We start from the raw sequence: 23,006 nt of genomic DNA on the forward strand, positions 1-23,006 counted from the left end.
GACAAGATAGGGAGGCATTTACATGTATGTAATTTAAACGTCAATAACATAAAACAAAATTGCCTTTTCTGCTCCATCTCACCTGTAATTCATGCACTGCTGACACATTGCATGATTTACAATGTCATGTTGTGCTGTACCTCAGACATACACACACACACACACACACACGCACGCACATAAATTAACACTATAAGCACACTCTATTTTGGCCTTGTAGTGTCAATATGAGAAAAATGTATGTTTGATATAAAATATTGACAAGCTTTTCTTTTCCTCTGCAGCTTAAGCTCTGAAACAATTACACAGGTTTTCAGTATCTATCTTTGGTCCAGGCTGTAGCTACATGCTAACTATAGTTATTAGCTGTGTGTGTGTTGTAATTGGTTTGCCCTCACATTTAACACATTTGCTGTGTGTGGTTAGTGACTCTTAGCTCTGTTTCTGTGTGGGTGCGTGTGTGTTGGGTACACCTTCCATGGATGAATTGATTTTAATGGGGTTACCAAGGGTTATTATGAGGGTGACAGTGATGCAGGCAATTTCCCCTATTTTCTGTTGTGTGGTTGCACGGTGTTTTTGTTTGTGTGCTTGCTGTTCAGTCTTAAACATCCGGTTTTTGCACTTGAGTTTCAATGTGAACACATCAGAAGAAAACCATTTTGTGTTGTTTGTTCTGTGAAGTTATTTACTGTGCTTTTGTACATGTTTATTTATTTCTCATCTTTTCAGAGAGGATTATACATGCATTAATGAATGTCTCTGTGTGCATCTCTGTGATGATGTAATGCTGGAGTGGTGGTCAGATGGTCTGACTCGTATGGAGCTGAGGTGACTGGAATACTCTCTCCAGGGCAGATGGGAAGGGATGCTTTTGTGCAGGAAGTGGCAGAATCAAGTGCCTTCCTCCCTCTCGTCCTTTTTCTCACTCTGTCACTCTCTCCCAATTGCTCTTTCCATCTGTCTCTCTCTCCCTCTTTCTCTCATTCTCTTTCGCATTCTCTTTCTCCATCTAACTCGCTCACACAATTGAACTTGGCAGTGTTTCAGGGATTGAGTGGCTTGAGTTAATGGCGAATTACCTGCCTCTCAGAAGTCTTGAGTGTGTGTATGTGTGTGTTTGGAGGAGGGGGGGGGTAAAGTAATGGACTCTGCTGGAAGGTCGTTTGAAGGAGCCTGCCACTAAATCACTAAATGCCACTAAAGGACTTAATGAAGCCAATTCATTGGCCACGATTGTGCGGATTTACATGTGAATGTAAATTGGTTACCAGTTTGTGGAATGTAATTGTTTTCCCGTGCTGAAGAATTGAATAATTTTTCTCCAGCACACAGACTGTAGCACTGGCAGTCAACTTGCATTACTGAAGCAAACAGCCACTTTGGGGCTTTTTCAGCAAACTTCAAGCGTCATACATGGGTTTTTGTTTGTTTATATAGTCCTGTTGAGTTGTGCACACTCACGTTTATTTGTGTCCTTCTGGGACGTTTTGTGGATGTTAATGACGCAGAGTGACAGCACCACTCAAGACGCCTGACTCGAGGTAAAGCTATAGTGCGTAGTTTCTGTCGCCCCCATGAGGAATTCTAAGTAATGCCAACAAAACTGTTGGTGCGTCCACATGATACAGCCTTCCGTGATAACGCACAGCCCCCACCCCTCCTCGACGCAGTTGCTAGTGTGCAAGGAGGACACGGAAGATTAAAAAAACATGATGGACTCTTCAGAAGAGGTAATTATCTTCACTCGAGTTTCTGCGTGGGGAAGTCAACGGACGACACAATCTTCTGAACATAGCCAGACTGAGAAATACAGAGAGAGTTGTGTGGAGCTGATGGTCTTAATTAGCTTTGTAGCAACTCATTTGGCAATGGCTTGAATGTAACGGATGTTCATTAATATCAAAAAGTTACGCACTAAAGCTTTAATTAACGCACTTACCGCCATTTATCAAGCCAAGTTGACTGAGAGCACTTTTCTTCCAGCATCAGTCTCTGGAGTAGCTGAAGAGAGAAACCGTTCCTTAAAGACACAAATCTCAGAAGTCCAGCAGCACAAATAAAAGAAGGTAGTAGAATATTTTTACCTTTTACAGAGTTGGTGGTGATCTAGTTTAGTCATTCAAACTGTTTTTTTTTTTTTTTCCAAGTTGGCTCACGATTCCAACTTGTGACAAAGTCCATTTTTCAATGTGGACATTGTCTGCTGTTTTTTTTTCTTTTCTTTTCTTTTTTTTTTCTTTTGTCATTCTTTTGTTTCTCACCAAGCCTGCTCTGGGACTGAAAAGTAGCTGAGAGCTCAGAAAATACCCAACAGCACAGAGTCAAAGTTAATAGTGACTATATTAGCATGTCCTTGTAAACTGAGTCATCTTCCCTTTCTCTTTTTCCCATATTTTGAAAATCTGTGACGATGTATGTATGTATGTATGTATGTATGTATGTATGTATATAGAGGCTGAAAAAGGTCACATTACCTAATTTACAGAACACATGTTACATGCCTACAGATGTAAATTTCTTTTTTTTATTTCTTTTTTTTACTCTTGCTACAAATAGACCCACACAGGCAGACACATACAGTATGAGGGCACAGAGAAGGCTTGCTTTTAGCCCAGCACCCCCCTGAGAATGGAAGCTGATGAAAAATTCAGCTCAGTTTATCAAAGAGTGGCTCAAAGTAAAGGCTGTTTTGTTTAGTTGCTACATTTTCTTTCTGCCTGTCTATCATTTTGTCTTTCTGATTGTCATTCTCTCTGCTCTCGTTTCCTTTGTGTTTTGCATTTCCTCTTTATTTTCTGACTATTATTCTTCTCTCTCCGTCATTGCTGCCTATTCCTCTCCCTGCATGGTAAAAAAACCGAACCCTATCTGTCTGACAAATGCAAATGGCTTGTGATTCTGCCATGACTCAAACATTGTAACCATTGGTCACCGGGCAGCACAACATTTGCCCTGTGCTTGGCTTGAACTACAAACCACCTGCTCATAGGGACCATGTGCCCACAGCGGTTGAATGTGTTTCTGACCCGTGACTTGGAAAGGTTTGAATTCATATGGTGAAGTGGTGGCTTTGTAACAATTAACGGGCAAAAGCAGAATCTCTCAGCCATTAAACACTTTTGTGTTCTTAAAAGCTGATTAATGCCGTTTTTTTAAATTGCTAAATGCTTCTAAATTTCCTCTCTGTGATCACATTTTTGACTTAAGGTCTAGAAATTAATTGTATTCTTAGATCTTGTGGGTGGACTTTTTATGTCACAACTTGTCAAACAAACCCCTTTTTAATCATTTTGTTGCTTCAAATTGTTTTCTTATATCCTATTTTAAATTAGTTTTTGCTGTTCTTTAGAAAATGCTCATTAGGTTAAATCCTATTGAAGGTCTGTAGCCGACAAGGGCAGTACGGAAGGCAGCGAGGATGACGATTGAAATGCAGCTCAGAGAGGACAATACTGAATCTAATCTGTTTATACAACCTCACCTCCAGTCTCCCTCCTGTCTCCTCTCATTTCAAACTTGATAAACAAATATACACACTTGTGCATAAACACACACTAACACACACATACACACCTACACTTTATGAAAGAAACGGAGGTCCTTCGCTTATCATGCAGGTGAAATCTGGAAAAATGGAAGTGTTGCATTTGCATTTTAATTTGCCCTCAATCAGGCATTGTGTTTGGTGTTGCAGCAAAATTGCCTGGTGTTTGCTCCTCGTCCCTATTTATAGGGGCTCCATGAGAGGCACTGGGCCCTAAATTCAAATCTGCCTGTTATCAGGGAGGATGGAGATGAGCCTCCCTCTCTCTTTTTCTCATTGTCTTCTGCCCTCTTTTCCTCTGTCACTCATTCTCTTATGTCTGTCCTCCTCCACCTTTCATTATTTTTTAATCGCCTCAGTCTTTTATTTTTTTACCAAACATCCTTTTTTTTTTCACCCCACTGACATTACTCTCTCCACCTCTCTCCCCTCATCCCACCCCGCCCATTTCTCATTGCCAGTGGAGTGAATGCGCAGATTTCATTAGCGATGCCATGTGCCACGCTGCTCGCCTCTGAAGGGCTCCAGCAGTCATGGAATCATGACCCCGCTCTGCCCTCATCATCTCAACCCTCTGTCATCCCATCGCTCTGCCCCCCACTACCACAACCACCCCTCTGTCCCCCCCTTTGATATCTCCCGCCCTCCGTCCGTTCTTTCCGCTCTAGCCGACTATAACATGGCCATAAGCTGTCTGTGGCAGATGAAGGACCTCCTTCACACAGCTAACTGCTCCCTTAAGTCCAGAGCCGTGGAAGTTTAACCCAATAGTGACTGCACACTCTGAAATAGTGTGCAGTAAATGGTGTGGGCAGGAGTGTGCTGTAAATGGTGTCAAAGTGTGCTCACACAGGTTATTATATAGCAGTGTGATAGAAAATACATAAGTAATCGGACTGCAAACTGTGTCCTTACTTGAAAAAATAGAATAGACACAGTACAACAGAGTAAGGCTTGTTTGTAAAAATTGATACTGTGAATGAGTTTAAACCTTCCGGCATTCTGGATTGTTGTCCTCGTCTGTTTTTCTTTAAAATCTCATACATGAGCATCTGACTGTGCCTGAGGTTTTCTCCCCGTATCGAAACCCTTTACATCCATCTGTTTAGGTTGCTAAAAGCACCTCACGATGAAATGCCTATGTCAATCCATGATTTGCACATGTAGCTTAAAAATGCCTGAAGGCTTTCTGGTTGTAAAATGAGATGTACATACATTAGATCAAATCTAGCCGCTCTGATTGGTTCCTGTATTGCTTGTCCACGTCGAGACAACCTCTGACTCGATAGGCCAAGACCCCCACGGAGCTCTGGGCTGACCGTTGTGATTGTTCGATACAAGGTGTCAGGAAGGACAGCTGACCTTTAACCCTCAGGCATCAGTAAGTCAACTGCAGGGCAGCGGTGTGTGTGTCTGTGTGTGTCTGTGTGTATGCGTAATTAAGATGTAATGGTGCAAAACAACCCAATGTTTTCAGGTTTTGGCACAAAAATGACTTTGTTAGGTTGGAAAGACTATGGTTTGGTTTAAAAACACTACTTAGGGGGAGCTTCGTCGTCATGGTTACAATAATAAAAATTTAGTTGAGATTCAGGAACGATTATGGTCATTTTTACACACATCGCCTACTTAGTGAAAAGAGTTCCTCATTACATTGTGATTTTTATGATAAATACACAGGTTAATTAGCTGTTTTAAAGGCTGGGAAGCCAGCTCAAATATCTAAATTTATATAATTGTTACTTTTTGTGCTTTGTGTAAGTGCATGTAAAATAAATTTGAAAAATCTACTTCAGAGTTCCACATCACTCACTAGCCACATAATGTTCTCAATGAAAAAAACGTAAAGGCATTAAGCATTAAATAAACCTGAATATCCCATTACACTGTAGATGACAGAATTTAGGAAAAAAAACAACCTTGCGATATTTTAATCTCTGCCCCATTAGTCAGGGCTTATTATGAAAATTCTGTTATTGTGTGTGTGTGTGTGTGTGTGTGTGTGTGTGTGTGTATTAATGGCATGATTAGTGAGAGCTGAGTTGTCATATTGATGAACTATAATTACCTAAGGCCCCATCTGCAGATTTTATCACTCAACATGTTGCATCTCTTGCTCACTTCATGTCTTTCCTGAGGATATGGTATTGGCTTGATTACCACACACACCTCCAGGTATTTGTAAATGAACACATGCGTACCAATGTAGTCAAAAAGACACACGGCTGTCCCCAGAGTTACGTGTGTGTGTGTGTGTGTGTGTGTGTGTGTGTGTGTGTGTGTGTGTGTGTGTGTGTGTGTGTGTGTGTGTGTGTGTGTGTGTGTGTGTGTGTGTGTGTGTGTGTGTGTGTGTGTGTGTGTGTGTGTGTCAGTCACGTTTCTACTTTGATTTGTTGAAGTGGATGTAAACGGGGACTCTGTGTGAGTACCGCAGCAGAGGGAAAATAAGTCTGTGTGACTAGATTTGTATAGTAATGGTATATTTACTGATGATATATTGGCATAGATAATCAAGTAAGTGTACCTATGGGTTTGTAATTTAAAAAAAATCTAAATTAAAAGGAGTAGCACGTGGTTCCAGTGTTCAAATCAATAATCAACAGGAAGTGGCACACGTATAAAAGTAAATGTCATACAGATTTCCAACTGCAGACAGTTTTGTTGTAGCCAGACACAAATTAATACCTGCTCTCACAGCAAAGTCACAAACCCCTACTCAGACAGACGACAAACTGATAATTTAAAATGTCAAGCTGAGAAAAGACATCCTTGTTTCCTGCGCTGTTCTCTCACCACCCGGTCCATCCCGTAAAAGCAATGGCCGCCTCAGGCATTAGCACCCAGGAAAGTATAGTAGCAGCGGTGGTGGCAGCCCTGTGGTTAACAGTTATAGGAAAACAAGTAATTAGCTCTGATAATTAAATCCTCCAGTCAGCCAGCGCTGGAGAAGCAGTCCGGCTTTACTGCCCATTTACATAAACAGTAGAATTGGTCCGTTCAAAAATGAGGAATTAGCAGATTAATTCTGTTCCATTATCTGTGCAGCGATAAGCAAATAAACAATTGGCTGTGGAGAAATGAAATGGGATAATGGCTGGTGGAAGGGTGAGGAGGAGGAGGGTGCGAATGATGGGGTTGTGGCGCTTAACAGCCAGTGGTACAAATGAGGAGCATAAGCTGGCTGGGCCCTCTCACAGGACTGGAAAGATTTTAGTTAATTTGTGTGTGCGTTTGTGACTAAACTGTATTCACTCTGCCCCTGTGTGTTTGCAACATAACTGTTTACAGGGTGTGTTCACTCATCTGTTTGAGTGTATGTGTGTGTGCACATTTTTAAGACCAAACTATCAGTGTGCACTGATTGCCTGTTTTTGTATTCTGTCCTATTGGGTTCTTGTTTACCCGAGGGAGGGAGTCATCAGTAAGGGAAGTGCTCTTTGTCTCTCATTAGAGCAGCTCTTTGATTTCATTAATTACTGACCTACTACTGCTGCTGCTGCTGTGGTTTGGCACAATCTGGCATTCTAACCACTCACAGTGTACTACCGCTGCTCCACTCTGCATTATTTATTTATCGCCTTGGCTTGATAATTAATAACCATGATTTCCCAAGGAGTCGTCCTTGTGTGTATGTGTGTGTGCATTTGTGTGGTTATCAAGAATCTAATGGCGCTTCTACATTCTTCCAAATTCTAGCACTTGCTTTTCAGCTCTGTGTGGGTCCCTAGATTTTATTTATTTTTATTTTTGTGTCTTTGTATCAGAGTGACTGCAGCAGGTCTCTTGTGGAACAACCAGCTTGATTTAGCTGATGAGCTCCCATCTGATATGAATCTAATATTACCAGCTGCACAACCAGATCATTAAAAGGTTGTCTGCAATGAGCTCAATGGCACTATTCTACTACAGAAACTTTAGGGTGAAACCAGTTGGCTGGGGTGTATGGTCTGACCATGTCCTGGATGTTGGATTGGTCTGAGCCATTTGCAGCACGGTTGGCGCCACCGGTAGGCATTGCAGGGTGCAGAGTAGTGGTGTAGTGTGGGAGAACTTGGATATATTGAAGACCAGCCAGAACAATGGTCTCCCATATCAAAGTCTGATGTTGGTGAACCAGCTTAGAGCTGTAATCGGGCCTTAAATGTTAGGCTTGACAAGGCCAGAGCCCGACAGAATTTGGCCCGAACCCAACAAATAGATTTTGATTGACAGCTTTTTAAAAGCCCAAACCCGTATACAGCCTGACATTATTCTAAGTGCGCTCGCACACAGCTCTTTTGCCTTTTGTCAAGAATGAGTAATTTATACATTCTTTAACATTATTTATTTATGACTAACGTCGGCTATAGGCCACTTGGAAGTTGGAACAAAGAAATAAAATAAGTCCTCCACCTCCATCTTCACACTAATTGAAACGCATCACCCGACCGCTCATTTACCGCGCAACCCGGAGCGCAAGCTTGAGCCCGAGCCCCGTGTAAAATTATAGAAATTAAGACCTGACCCGACTAAGACCCGGACCCGACCGAACCCATCTGGCAAAGATCTTCAGCTCTAAGCTATCCTCTCCAACCTCTTCCCTCTACAAACGTTGTGGCTCTATAACTATGTCCCACTGTTTCATCCCCTGCTCCTGATGGACAAGATCGATAACTCCTACAGCTGCTACAGGGCTTAAACATAAACAAACGTTTTATACATTGCTCTATAGAAATAGAAAGAGAACATGGATTAGATCAAATGGACAGATGAGGGGTGCAACAACGTGTAATAATTAGATAAGATTCAGTGTTGTGTTAGTGCACTTTTTTTCTTGGAAGTGGAAGAGTGGAATTTTTCTTGGGATGACTTTACTCTTGGAAGAGTAAAGTCATCCCAAGAAAAATGACAGCACCAGTCTTTTCATTTTTCTCTTTCTATCACTATTACCCTTCACTCCTCCATTGTGTTTTAGTGCCATTTATACTGGACTGGTGTCAGAGCGGACAGGCAGTCTGTTTTTCTGGCCTATTGACGGCTATGACCAAGCCGTCTTTTCTTTTTCCTCTCTCTCCTCTCTGTCCCTGCGTAGCAGGGCTAGGTATGGAGCCCATTGACTAATTGGCTGTCGGTCCCATCGATCTCCAAGGTCGCACTGCTGGCTATTGACGAATGGTCCCACAATGCCCTCCCTCCTTCCTTCCATCATCTTATCCCTCCACTCTTTACCTCTTCTGTATTTTCCTGCTTCTCTTCACTCTATCCGCCTTGCTCAATCTATCACTCACCTCATTTCATCTCCAGTCCTCCAGTCTCCCTCCATTTTCCACATTCATCTGTCCGTCCGTCTACCCATTCTTCTTTCACCCTATCTCTTCTGCGTCCGTTGCCGCTATCACTCATCGATGCAGCAAAGATCAATGCAGGGGATAATGGGTGCTGGGCCTGCGGGGAGCCGGGCAAAGGCTGTATGGGTCCACAGGCGTGGTGCTGACACAACTCTGATGGTAGGAAGAGAGAGTAAAGATGAATAGATAGTGGGTGTAGCGAGGTGGTGATGTCGCTCAAGGTAAAGCAGAGGAAGAGAGGGGAACAGGACAAGGAGAGACACAGAGGGAGAATTAAAGAGGACGGGTAGGGTGAGGAGTGTCTGCCTGAGGGCAGCTATGAGACACATGGGGTGGCTTCTGGTAAAAGACAAGACAGAAGGTGATGACAAAGGAGAGTGCTGCAAGATGCCTGAAGCTGGCAGAGTGCTGACTTTATTTTGTGGATTTTGTCACTGACTTACACAGAAGTGTTTAATATGCCTTCAGAGCTAGGAATCTCTAATCAAAGCCTTCAGTAAGGAAAAAGCTGGACGTGGTGACATATCAATATGTTACTGATATTATAATATATCGAGGATTTATTAAGGATCATTTAGCACTGTTATAAAGCTTAAAGGATTAGTTCACCCAAATCACAAAAAACATTTTTCTCTTTTTATCCTGGGTGTCTCTAGCCATCCAGTTAACTTTGGTTTTATCTGCTGAGGTTCTAACATGTATGTTACATATTTATTTTTCCCTATATATTTGTGTGTGTGTGTGTGTGTGTGTGTGTGTGTGTGTGTGTGTGTGTGTGTGTGTGTGTGTGTGTGTGTGTGTGTGTGTGTGTGTGTGTGTGTGTGTGTGTGTGTTTAGATGTTTTCATTTTGTAAAGCAATCCAAGAGTCATTCTAAAATGTATTGTCACAGAATCTGGGGATTCTTTAGTGCATTTATGTATTCTAAAACATTGCATCAGTGGAGGACACACCCTAAAAAAATGCTTAAGCATAACATTAAGTCGGCTTAAAGTAAGGTTATCTCATTCTTGAATGTGAAATAATCCACTCTGACTGTCCTACTCACCAGATGGCTAATGCATATGTATTAACCTACTTTAACTGCTGCATTTTCAAAACATTATACTGCTGTCATGGCCGTAAGACAGAGTTTATTTGAAATGAGTTGATGTGAGACTATTAGAGGATGGAAGGCAGCCCAGCAGCCTGCCCATATAGAAGCAAATGTCTTTTACATTACTGTTCATGGAGGCAGGGGACAGTAAGGGTGAGATAGAAGCCTGGAGACAAGGTAATGATACAAAGTGTGTGCTGTGTATTTGTGTGTACTTTGTGTTTATTTATTTTTATACATATAGATATAGATGCAAATATGTACCTATGGTTTTACCCCCAGGGAAACAGTCAATTATGGTGCTGAGTGCTTTAGATTGAAGGGGGTGTAGAGGTACAAATAACACCCAAGAAGGTCGGGTTGAGCAAGGCAACACGACCAAGACATGCATGCTCGTCACATGGGGATGGGGTGATATATAAGATATATCTGTATTTTGGTGTGTCGGATATGAAAAAGTTTGGAAGCAGAAGAAATCTACATCTTTCTACATAACTGCTGGCTGTTGCTTGCAGAAAGACGGATACCTTGACCAGAATAAATGTTTAGGAACATTTTAAATTAGGGCTGCAACTAACGATTATTTTAATAATCGATTAATCTGTCCATAATTTTTTCGATTAATCGATGAATCGGATAAAAAAAAGCATTAATTTACATTAACTCAATACATGCATACTTACTGTTAAGGTTAATAGTTGTGTAAAGGTAAGTAACCCAAATAGCAGATACAGACAAGACAGACAGACAGACAGACAGACAGACACACACACACACACACTTATTCATTAAATTATTACCATCATTGTAGTAAGTGCAAGTTAATTTCGTTTATACACCACACACTATTATATTTGTCAACAATAACTGATATGGGACAAAGCACATAATATATACATAACAGATTGAAAAACGAATGGGCCAAAAAAGGCGAGGGAATAAAACCGTGTCTTTAGTCTTGCAAAGTATACCACCCCTGCTTTATTAGTTATTACCGAGCTAACGCTAGCTTGCCATGCTAGTCAGCTGGATAACGTGTAAACACCACACCAGCACCAGAAGAGCTACTGGAGGGTCTCTGGGGACTTCTGATGTAGAAACCAGCAAATGTTGCAATGGACAGAGAGGTGAGAAGAATAGAGTTCTTGCTGGAGGCAAGCATTTCCACTGGGGGGACAGTCATCGTCAATTAAAGATGAATAACAGCAGCTACGTCTGAGACCTGTTGATGTTGTTGCGGTTTGTTATGTTTGACATTTATAAGTCCTGAATAACACAGTCAAGGCTTTCTGAAATTGAATGTTCCGATCGCAATAGAAGTGCTTTGTAAGGGAAATAGTTTGGGGGGGGCTTGCTGGTTCACCCATGGTTTTACACAGAGGTCTTAAAACAATGAATGTTTTTAAGACATTCATCTCTCTATGAAGTTTTTTCTGGAAAGGTGTGTGTGTGTGTGTGTGTGTGTGTGTGTGTGTGTGTGTGTGTGTGTGTGTGTGTGTGTGTGTGTGTGTGTGTGTGTGTGTGAGACTAGGTGGTGTGTTTTGTTTACCTCTGCACGGTGGGGTGTTTGCTAAAATGATAAAATGAATGCTGTTATGTCTCTGTAACACAGTCTGTGTGGTATGTGTTCATTTCTTTAGTTCTGTGGAGACTTTGAACCCTAAGGTGAGTGCTGTATGTATGTATGTATGTATGTAGGAGAAAAATGAAGTTGGAGGAAAACAATAAAAAATATAAGCTATGTTGTGGATATGGTTGTATATGCATGTTGACACCCCCAGTCATCTCTGTGCACATCAGCATGGCTGCAGGTGCTTCTCCTTCTTTCACCGGTCAGTGAATATAAGAAAGAGGGGCGGGGAAAAAAGCGAAGCATGGAGAGGGAGAATAAAAGAGACGAGGAGAGGTGAATGTGGAAGAAGATGACCTAATTTAATCTAAAGTGGTTCTCAAATTGAACCAGAGTGAAAACAAAGTCAGCACAAAACCTTCTGCAATTATGTAACTGCTCTGCTCTGCCCTCCCCTTACCTCACTCACTTATTCATAAGAGAGAGGGAGGGATGGAGGGAGCAAGGGAGGGTAAATGGTAGAAAAGGGAGGGCAGAAAGAATGAAAAAGGTGAAGGCAGGTGAGTGGAAAAATGGAGGGAATCGGAGAAAGGAAGGAGAAAGGGGATAAAGAGTTCTGGACTTCTAGTAAGGGTTGTATAGAGGGGAGAGGACACAACAGATGAGGGTGTGTTCTTCTGACAAGAGAAGAAAAACAAAAATGTTTGCGTCATGCACACTATGATTCTCTCTTTACCCTCCCTGTCTTACCATGTTTTCTATCTGTCACACTGACCAACTTGATCCAACTATAAGGCCCTGGTAGGCTCTATTCGAGATAGTGGCCTGCATGAGTGTCAAGTTAAATAATGCAGTCTGCTGGCTGGCTGGACTGAGGAGAGTCTAAAGGAGAAGATGGAGGAAGTAGTGGCACAGTGCAAAGATACACACTTTCATTATTTAACAGTCCTCTGAAAGGCTTGCAAGTAAGGCATTCCCATAATTCAAACCAGGGCTTTGTGTCCATGGGAATTTAAACACACAGGCGTACAGTCATGTACATATATCTGATAAATGCTGGAATTTAAAGTTTTAAGCCCAGTCATGCATGACATACTGTATGCTGATGCAGGTTCACTTATATTATGCATGTAGAAATTCAGCTTGTACAAACCTGTAGAAGTGCATGTAACACCATAAGGGTTTGTGTGTGCAGAATGCCACTCATGCCATTTTGTTTGGGACATTTGAAACAGTCTTATGCACTTAAAAAGGTTAAGATTGGAGCTAGTCACTGTGACAAGAGAATATAGTTACATGCACATCGGATCATGTTTCATTACAGTACATTTCTTTTTAATGGAATTATTAGTTTCATTATGTTTTATTACGCATTTTCAGAGCAAACATAACTGGGCATACCAAAGTAATGCCACAGAAAAGAATGGCACATTTTTTTCGCTTCAAATAGTCTAAAATCAACCAAGTTATCCCCAAAAAAAATGACATACATACATGTACATTACAATGCTGCATTTGCTGAAAAAACGGTCCTGCATGCATGGTTTTAATTAGTTAAGATTTGTTCCTTATCACTTGAATTGTAAATTTAATATTTTTGGGGGTTTTGACTGTTGGTTGGACAAAACAAGCAATTTAATTACATTCCCTTCAACTGTGGGAACTTATGATGGGCACTTTTTACTACTTTCTCATAGACTCACAATTAATAAAACAAAAAATCAAGCACATTGTAAAGATAAGAGACACGTGCGCTGTACCATGATAGCATTTAGGTGTTCGTCCCATTGTCCTGCATCATGTAGGTAATTGCATGGTGGGCTTTAGAGAGCGGACAGTCCAGTCTCGCTACAGTATGTCACAGTATGAAAGTTTAATGACTCTGTTAAAAGGAGAGCCCTGTTTGAAGTTAATGTGCTCTGCTGTTAGATCTGCGATTATGGTGTGTGTGTGTGTGTGTGTGTGTGTGTGTGTGTTTCATTGCAAGAGGGAAGATTTGCTTCTCTCTATTAAATCTGCTTTCAGTGACATTTTCAGTCTAGTTTTTTATAGAACCTTTTGAGATTTACGGACAAATATGCGTGATATTTTTAATTTGGTACGGACTGTAATAAAGCAACGTTCCTTATTTGGTGTGCAAAGTGATCTAACACTTGTGTACTCATGCTCTAGCAATGCAGCCGTCCATGTGTTTACACATACATACCCCACTTGAGTTAATTCAACTAGTTTTCATCTGTAATCTTTAAGATGCAGCCCATATGCACTCTTCCTCCCAAAATGTGTAGTCATGGACTCTTTGAGCACTTGCATTATGCAAGCACATTTAAAGCTGCCTCACTGAGCACCACATATAGGCATACTCACTGTAGATTTTCTTAACATCCTTAAAAAGGGCATAGACACCATGACATATGGATATCTGGTTGCATAAGAGCCAGAGGAAATCAAAATCATGCTTGTTACTTAATAAAAACACATTGGAAATTGTTACTTCTTTTCAGGGTTCAAGTGTTGAAAAGATGTTATTTGGGGACAAAACGGTAGTTGTCAGGCATCCTTTGTTTTATTTAACAAGTGCAACTCAAGGTCTATTGTTTTTCAAAAGCCCTCTTATTGGCCTTGTCGTATAGTGGAATAAAAACCTTTTTGTCACTATGATGCTTTTGATTTTGCTTTAAAGGCAGCAAGGTTGCACTTTTTGACAAATCTCTGCTATGCACAGTCTAGTCTAGTAGATTGAGGGGGTGTAGAGGCACAAATAACATTGCCACCCAAGGAGGTTGAGTCGAGCAAGGCTGGGTGATTGTTAGTCTCTCATTGCGCCTCTGCAAAATGCGCCTCTGTAAAATAGCCTCAGGAAGGAACTTGTTTTGGTGGAACATGTGTACGTTCAAAAGTAGTTTTAGTCATGCAACAGAAAACTCAAGATTGGACAGATAGTCCAGCTAGCTGTCTGGATTTACCCTGCAGAGATCTGAGGAGCAGTTAACCATAGTCTAATAGTTTAAATGTCAACACAAAGAAAGCCCAAGGTCACGGATATCCGGCGTAAACGAGTGAAATCCGGCGGAATTTCCGTCTGCAACGGGGGAATCCCGGAAGTGGAACGTTGTGGATATAGACTAGGTGATTGGTGATCACCCAGCAACATGACCAAGACATGAATGCTCATCACATGGGGATGGGGTGATATGTTAGATATATCTGTATCTTGGTGTGTCGGATATTAAACGAGTTTGGAAGCAGAAGAAATCTACATCTTTCTACACTAACCAAGCAAACCTAGCCCTTGTTACTTCTCTGCCAGGGGATATTCTCTCCACCTATATTCATTTACTTCTAAGGCAGCAAGGTTGCACTTTTTGACAAATCATTGTTATTCACTGTCTAGTCTTGTAGAAGGGAGAGATGATCATGCATTCATCGGCACGAGATAGCAGATCCATTCCCTGTACAAAGCCTTGAAACTGAACATATACTGCCAGGATGTCTCTTAAAAGTTTTAGTTGAGTGCTGCAGGCGAGTTGTTTCATGCAAGGAGGATAGTGTTCAGGAACCAGCTATCAGTGAATAAAGCCCCTTTGGAGCTCCATATTGCTGCCTCCATTAAAACTACTGATGTCGCAAATTGCTCTTTTCAGAAGTAAATTATTTGTGTCATGTTTAATGCTTTAAATGATGAAGAGGCAACACTGTAAATCAACTGTCCGTTCCTATTTTTCATACATATGATTTGGCCTATTACTGTCGCCGATGTATTCATTGTGGCATCCAGCCCGGCAGACTCTATTGGCAGCAAGGCCATGACCCAAAAAATGGAGAGCTGAGTCATTCCAGTATGGTGGATACATTGTGTCAATATTTAAGCATTTCTTTCATCATCTTTTTTTCCTCTCACTCTTTTCCGTCTCTTCTCTTTTTATTTTTATATCTGCTGCAAGAGTCTCTTTCACCAGCATGTTTGCCTGGTTTTATTTTCAGCACTTTGCTTTTAGTGCCCGTAACTGTTCCTGAAGTGGTATCTGCGTTTGTCTCTTCACTTACCACTCTGTCCATCCTTTAAATAGGTTCTACTTGCATGGTCCACTCGTCCCTTTAAACAGCTCATCCCTTTGCTAAAGTGGCTTTCCTGAACCTGAGCCAACAGACACAGAAGAGAATAGGGTATTTTTGATTTCTGTCCTAAATGTAACCTGAGACATTCTTTGATAAGTGCAGTTGTTTCAGAATTAAATCTGATATTCATATATCACCCCATCTCGTTCTAAATCTTTCTTAATCTTTTCTTTAGTCTTTGCTGTGTGTTGCTTTGCTCTTCTTTGCAGAAGTTTGACTTCCAGTCTTGTTACCAGTAAAGCACTGTTCTCAGGCCTGTACCTTGCAGCCACTCTGTCGTAACAATAAGACCTGACAGCGTTCTCAGCGCTCCCACTTTATCAATCCAGACAACCAATTACAACCTTTTACAAGACCCTACAAATGAAAATACGTTCCTTTGGCCTCTGGTCTCTCTAGCTCTCTCTCTCTTTTGCTCTGTCTTTTGCTCTGTCCTTCGCTTTCGTTCAATCTTCCGTTAAGTTCCCAATTTTTCTATAACTCTCATTCCTTTATCCTGTGTCGTCTGGGAAATAAAAAGGAAGGAATATTTACTCCCTGGAAATGTATTGCAATACAAACGCCCCGCAGGTGTGTATTTATTCAGTAGCAGCAGGTATAACTTTAATAGCATATTTTTCTTCCTTAGGTGCCTGACTCAACCTGTCGTTCTCGTTTTCTATTTCTTTTTACAGTCAGTCCACACTCTTTGCCGGAATTTTGCTTTTTCCTCCTCTACTATTTTTTTTTTCTCAAACACACTCTCTGCTTTCGCAGTCTCTCTGGCTCACTCAATGACTCTTTTCTTTCATTCCCTCGAGCACACACAAACATGCATACACACACTCGCTTTATTACCGCTGGAAGCGATTTGCCTTAACAGGTGGTCATTCAGATTCAAGACTGGCACTGCAAGAGAGGTAGAGAGAAGGGGAAAAAGGGGGAGGAGATGAGGAAAATAAGGTGGGAAAGTGACTAGAATGACAAATGATGTGCTGGGGACAGAGAGGGACATGAGAGCGACGTGGACATTATGTACCATGTTATGTACTGTATCTTGACTCGAGGGTTGAATTCATAAAGGTTGTCGCTGTCATCAAGGTACTAGAATAACAACGAGAGTGATTTCTGAACAGCACCTGTCGCGTTTGCTTTCATGGAGATTTTGCCTTGATAGGTAAAGTTTTTTTTTTTAGAAATTCATTCTATACTGTCATTGCTGATGTTGAAACATTGACTGCTTCGCTCTTCTCAGTTATTGCAGCCTGCCTTTTTTTCTGGTCTGCCCAAAAAGCCAGCCAAAGAAAGTCTTCATTTTGTAAGTAAAAAAGAGGAATTATGACCATAAAACACCTTTTTTCCCATATGTACACAGGCTTCTACTGCAAGCAAGCATGGATTTCAGGATTTTACCATACCATATAAAGCTGTGAGAGGATTAGCACCTTTATCATCAACCCACAGAATAGACCTTCTTACACACAAAACTGAAAACCCAGCATTAGTCCCTGTATTACAGCCCACTGCGCTCGCTGTCTCAACAAGAGCTTACATGCACGTCGGATCATATTTCATTATATTCCTTTTTAATGGAATTAGTAGTTTTATTATGTTTTATTACACATGTTCAGAGCAAACATAACTGGGCATACTAAAGCAATGACACAGAAAGATTTCTTTGCTTCAAATAGTCTAAAATCAACCAAAATATCACGAAAAAAATGACATTCATACATATACATTACAATACAATATTTTTGGGGGCTTTGACTGTTGGTTGGACAAAACAAGCAATTTAATTACATTCCCTTCAGCTGTGGGAACTTATGATGGGCACTTTTTACTACATTCTCATAGACTCACAGTTAATATAACAAAAAATCAAGCACATTGTAAAGATAAGAGACACGTGCGCTGTACCATGATAGCATTTAGGTGTTCGTCCCATTGTCATGCATCATGTAGGTAATTGCATGGTGGGCTTTAGAGAGCGGACAGTCCAGTCTCGCTACAGTATGTCACAGTATGAAAGTTCAATGACTCTGTTAAAAGGAGAGCCCTGTTTGAAGTTAATGTGCTCTGCTGTTAGAACTGGTGTGTGTGTGTGTGTGTGTGTGTGTGTGTGTGTGTGTGTGTGTGTGTGTGTGTGTGTGTGTGTGTGTGTGTGTGTGTGTGTGTGTGTGTGTGTGTGTGTGTGTGTGTGTGTGTGTGTGTGTGTGTCAGGGACAAAGTTCGCTGACACCATTTGTCTCAGAAGGTAGTGTGGGTGTGTTTTTGTTCCTGATTTGTGTGCGTGTCTGCTTATACACAGCATTTGTCTTTTATGTGCCTGTTTGTGTTTTTTATGTGACACTTCATATCCCCATCCATTTATCCTTTTTTATCGGTCCTACAGAAGCATTACTGTACTGCTTCTGTTGAACTATATATTATCTTCCCTCCCACGTCTTTGAGCAGCAGGGTGGTGTAGCAAACAGGAAGATCATTTTTCATATAAAGTGCTGAGATTCAGGCCCTCCAAGTCCCATGTTCCCACCCTGCTTCAGTGTCCTCAAGCAAGACTGTAAATCCCAACCAGCCTCAAGGGTGCTTCTGCTTCAATATTTCAGTTCAGTGGGAAAATGAAGAACCAGTCTCTCTCCTTAGGGATCAACAAACTATCCCCTGCTAATACTCAGGGATACATACCGTCTACTTTTTATTTTACATTTGCTAAGTAGTGTTTAAAACAGTTCTCATCTCAATCTGCCTTGTTTAGCTATTGGATACCTACCTACATTTCCCTCCACCATCTGTCTCTCAAGATGATTGACTTATTTTGTAGCTACTAGATATACAGATATACATTTCTATAAATCACAGCTGATTTTTGAGGTCTTTTGGGACAAGTCCAGGTCAAGTCTCAAGGCATTAAGACCAGTCCTAGTCAAGTCTCTAGGCTGTTACAAGTCTCAAGCCAGGTCTCAGCTTATTCTGACAAGACCAAGTCAAGTCTCAAGTCATTAAGACAAGTCCTAGTCAGGACTCAAGTGGGGGTGGCAGTAGCTCAGTCAGTAGGAAGTTGGGCTGGGAACCGGAGGGTCGCTGGTTTTTATATATACTGTGGCATCACAAGGGGACGTGTGGTAGAGGGATGCTATTTTCCTCTACAGGAGTGGCTACCCAGTGACAAAATGGCCGCCAGCCACACTACAAGTCCCAGAATGCACTGCACAGGGGGGTGCAAATGCCTCAACCTGTTGATTACTGCAGGTGCTCATGCACTGGAAGAAGACAAAGAGAGCAGAGGCAGAGAGAAGAAAAGCAGAGGTCATGGGGAAATAACCTAAGCTACCAGGACTTTGCTAAACCAAGTATGTTTTGAGTTACTGTTTTTCGTTGGACTATTTTCTGAAAAGACTGCTTAAAATAAAACCTGCAACCACATTTTGGCTTGTCTCTGCCCTACACCCCACCTGCTACAAAGAAAAACCTCTCATGACATCACAATATATATATATAGTCATGCTGAAACGATTAGTCAATTAATAAATTAGTTGATTGACACTGTTTTGACAATCAATCCATAGTTTAAGCCATTTTCCTTTTAGCATCTCAGTTTTAAAGTTTCTCTTCTTTTCTTCCTCTTCATGTCATCGTAAGATTTGCATATCTTTAAGTTTTGACATTTTAAGAAGTCCCCCATGGGCTCAGGGAACACTGTAGATTGGCAGTTGTTGCCAATATATTTGCTGACATCAATTCAGGCTCAGTCAGTAGGGAGTTGGGTTGGGAACCGGAGGGTCGCTGGTCCAAGTCCCCGTACGGAACGAAGTACGGAGTGTGGACTGGTAGCTGGAGAGGTGCCAGTTCACCTCCTGGGCACTGCCAAGGTGCTCTTGAGCAAGGCACTGAACCCCCAACTGCTCGCTGTGCCTTTCCATGGGCAGCTCCCTCATCTCTCCATTTGTGCATGTCTAGGTACTGAGCATGTGTGTGTAATTCAGGCATGTGTGTAATAACAGAGTGAAAACATTGTGATTTCCCCTTGCAGGATTAATAAAGTATACATTATTATTATTATTATTATTATTATTATTATTATTATTATTATTATTAAGTCACATAGACGAGTCCAAGTTAAGTCTCCGTTCTGTTAAAACAAGTCTTAAGTCATTTATACAAGTCCTAGTCATACAGACAAGTCCAACCTTAAGTCTTAAGTCTGCCAATTCCAGTCTCAAGTTACTGAGGGGGGGGTCAGGTCTCAATTCATTTAGAAAAGTCCTAATTAGGTCTTGAGTCTGTCAAAGCAAGTCTCCCTTTATTAATTTGAGTCAAAGTCTGTCAAGACATTACCAAGTCAAATCTCAAATCTGTCAAGAAGTCTTGAGTCGAGGTTCAAGTTCAGAGTCTGAAGTCATGCTGATGTGTCCAAGTAAAATCTCAAGTCATAAGGTCAAGTCAAAATCAAGTCTCTAGTCTGTGAACGCAAGTCTCAAGATACAAGTCGTTCACGTCTCTTATTACACATTTTCTTATTAAAGCTGTGATAATAGTGTTTTCTTTTTTCCATTTTTTCGTTTCTCCTCCACTCTCCTGTTGTATAAGAAGGATAATGGCTGGACAATAGTTGTCCCAGTGGAGCATCACTGGCTTGTGTTTATCCCTGTCTGGGTGCTCTCTCTTTGGAAAGGTTGAGCTTCCTGAGCCCCGTGGTCTACCTTGGTGTAGGCTGGCTGATGAGTTGCCCGCAGGTCGCTGTGAGGACAGCAAATGCCCGAGCTAATGTTGCCATGAAGCTATGGAACACTACCGATGCAAATTATGAAATGAGGCTCTCTCTCACTGGGAGGGATTTAAATTGTCTGCATTTGTAAGAATATACTTATGTTCCACATTGTATATTCATCAGCTGTGTTTCAGCAGAGACAGATTTTGTTTGTCTTTGACAGAATGTCGTACACTATTTATACATACCTTTTGTTTATCAGTTATATAGATCATGTTCTCTCTGCTTTTTTTTGTCTCTAGTCAGATAAAATATTTAGCCATATGAGTCTGCCTTTACTCTCATTTAAAGAGTTGCACACGCACTTACTTTTGACAGAAAGAATGAGAAGCCTTAACATTGGTAGCCCTTAAAACCCCTTGAATACTTGAAATACTTGACCTGAGTGCTGTAGGACACGTCTCCCCTACAGCTGTGTCTTCCCTCAGTGCTTTGTATCCGTCAACTTGTCTCATCCTTGTGTATCGGCAGGGCTGAACAAGTCATTTAATACATCGCACAAACCAGAGAAAGTTTGCTAAAGTTATGAATTTCAAGACCGGCATCAAGAAAGCCTTTGCTCCATTACTGGGGCGGTTTCTGTGCCTTGTCGTATTAATTCATTATTTTTCAGAATCTTTTTATATGCTACTCTTTCAGACTTTATGATAAAAGCTCTTTGATATTCTTCTCCAATGTCTTCTAAATTTTACATCAAAACACAAGCAACTAGATTTTTTTCTTACCTGAAGTAAGAAAGGCTCTCTACATAAGCTCCCCATGTAAAGTTAAATTAGACTAGGCTGCTCTCCTCTTTATATGTAATCTGTCGTCTGGCTGGGACTGTGTTTTATCTATCAGTGATAAAAGTCAGCCTTGTCTTGTGTGTACTACTGTATATAGGGCTGAGGCCAAACGGACAAAAAAATTAGCTCACAGATCCACATTGTCCCTATAATGATGGGCAATTATTTATGAAACAACCTTTTGAAATTGGTGTTTAGTAGCTAATTTGTCACGGCTCTTAGTCAGAGCCATGGGCAGAGAGCTTTTGTTTCTTTGTCACATGTTTCTTACTCTAATTTTTTCCTTCTCTTTAAGTGACCCTTCATTCACCTACTTTGGTTTTCTTTTCTTAACTTTTTTTGTCTCTCTCTCTCTCCGACGCTCTTTCTCTTATCTGTCTCTCTGTATTTCTCTCTCCCTCCTGCTCCCAAAGGCCCATTAGCCTGTCTAACTAGGCTGTCATTACAGGACTTATGTGTTCAGTGTGTGATCATAGTGCCAACTTTGTCCTCTGAGTAACTCTCTGACTGACTGCTCACTAAGGCATACTGATCCTTCTGTGTATTGCCCGGAGTGTTCATTTATTTGTACTTCATGTGCCTCTTTCTCTCTTCCTTTTCTTTTTTCTGTCTCTCTTGTCGACTTGAATTTTTTGTCTTTCTCTCTTTCAAGTTGGCTCTCCTTCTTGCTTCTCTCCACCCTCTTCCGCTGATTATTTTCTCTCATCGTCTCTCTTCGGCTCCCACCTCAGCCTTTCTCAGTGTCTCTCCACCACCCTTGGCCTCTCCCACTCTAATCTTCTCCAAATGCCTCTGTGTTATCAGCTAACCACAGAACCATACGGGAGAGTGTCTTTTTAAGCAGACGAGCTTAAAGCATGGGTAACTTTAATATCAGCAAAATCCTTTAAAAATGAGGCGTAATGCAGCTCACCATATGTCGCTACAGATGTTGATATTACATTATAGATTAAGATAAATGATCTAATGATGGCTTTCATGTACCCCTGCCAAATACTACTGAGTTTGAAATGGCCAATCTCACTCCCGACTGCTCAAAGACATGACTTTGACTAGTGAACTGTGGCTCCTCGGTTGCTATGCCAACTTTGGTTTGAACAGGATGCTGAAGTACTTGGTGATGCCTCATACTGTAACTATGGATATTCTTTCAGTGTGGACATATTTAGATCTTGTACTTGTGAAAGTAGTAGTACTACAACATAACTTCAACTGAGGAGTAGTTTTATAAGTGATTAATGTGATGAATAGTCTCTTGAATCATCACTTCATATTCTTTGTCTATGAAATGGAAAATTATGAAGAATTGTCATTAAAAATGTTCTTATCTGACCAACATTTTAAAACCTAAACATATTCAGTTTACAGTCATACTGCCATGTACATAAGGTATAACACCCCCACATATAGGAATCTGGCACAACAGAATATTTGGTGTTTTGGCCTAAAGATGACAAAAAATGAATGATATGAATAGTTGCAGAGTTTGGTTGACCATCCAATTAATTGTTTCTGCTCTGCTTCTATTACACAGATGTTTTGGGATTTTTGGCTGTTAGTTGGACAAAACAAGAGGTTTTGGCTCTGGGAAATTGTGATGGGAATTTGAAAAATGTAATTAATTAATCATGAAACAAACATTTGTTGCAGCCTTGGATTACATTGTATACAATGTGAGTTAAAGCATAGATGAAACAATGAACAAGATGTACTTAAATTATCAAAAGTAAAGATACTCTGTTTTCTGAAAACCTAGTGAAATATAAATAACCTAACACTACTCAAGTAAAGCACCTCAAATTTGTACTTAAAG

At 41.0% G+C, this 23,006-nt stretch overlaps 1 protein-coding gene across 2 annotated transcripts in view; it reads left to right on the top strand.

The window, feature by feature from the left end:
• epha10 (EPH receptor A10) overlaps nucleotides 1-23,006 on the top strand; it is a 167,676-nt gene that overhangs the window by 20,701 nt on the left and 123,969 nt on the right. The window contains exon 1 of one of the 2 annotated variants that reach the window (XM_028596649.1): nucleotides 18,921-18,990. The exons of the other annotated variant lie outside the window; for it this stretch is intronic. Within the exon in view, the coding sequence (XP_028452450.1) occupies nucleotide 18,990 (1 nt within the window). The 5' untranslated portion in view covers nucleotides 18,921-18,989. Of the gene's footprint in view, nucleotides 1-18,920; nucleotides 18,991-23,006 lie in introns of those variants that run through there. 2 annotated transcript variants of the gene reach the window in all.

This window comes from Perca flavescens, chromosome 14, assembly GCF_004354835.1.
Source record: "Perca flavescens isolate YP-PL-M2 chromosome 14, PFLA_1.0, whole genome shotgun sequence".
In the NCBI taxonomy this organism is placed as follows: domain Eukaryota; kingdom Metazoa; phylum Chordata; class Actinopteri; order Perciformes; family Percidae; genus Perca; species Perca flavescens.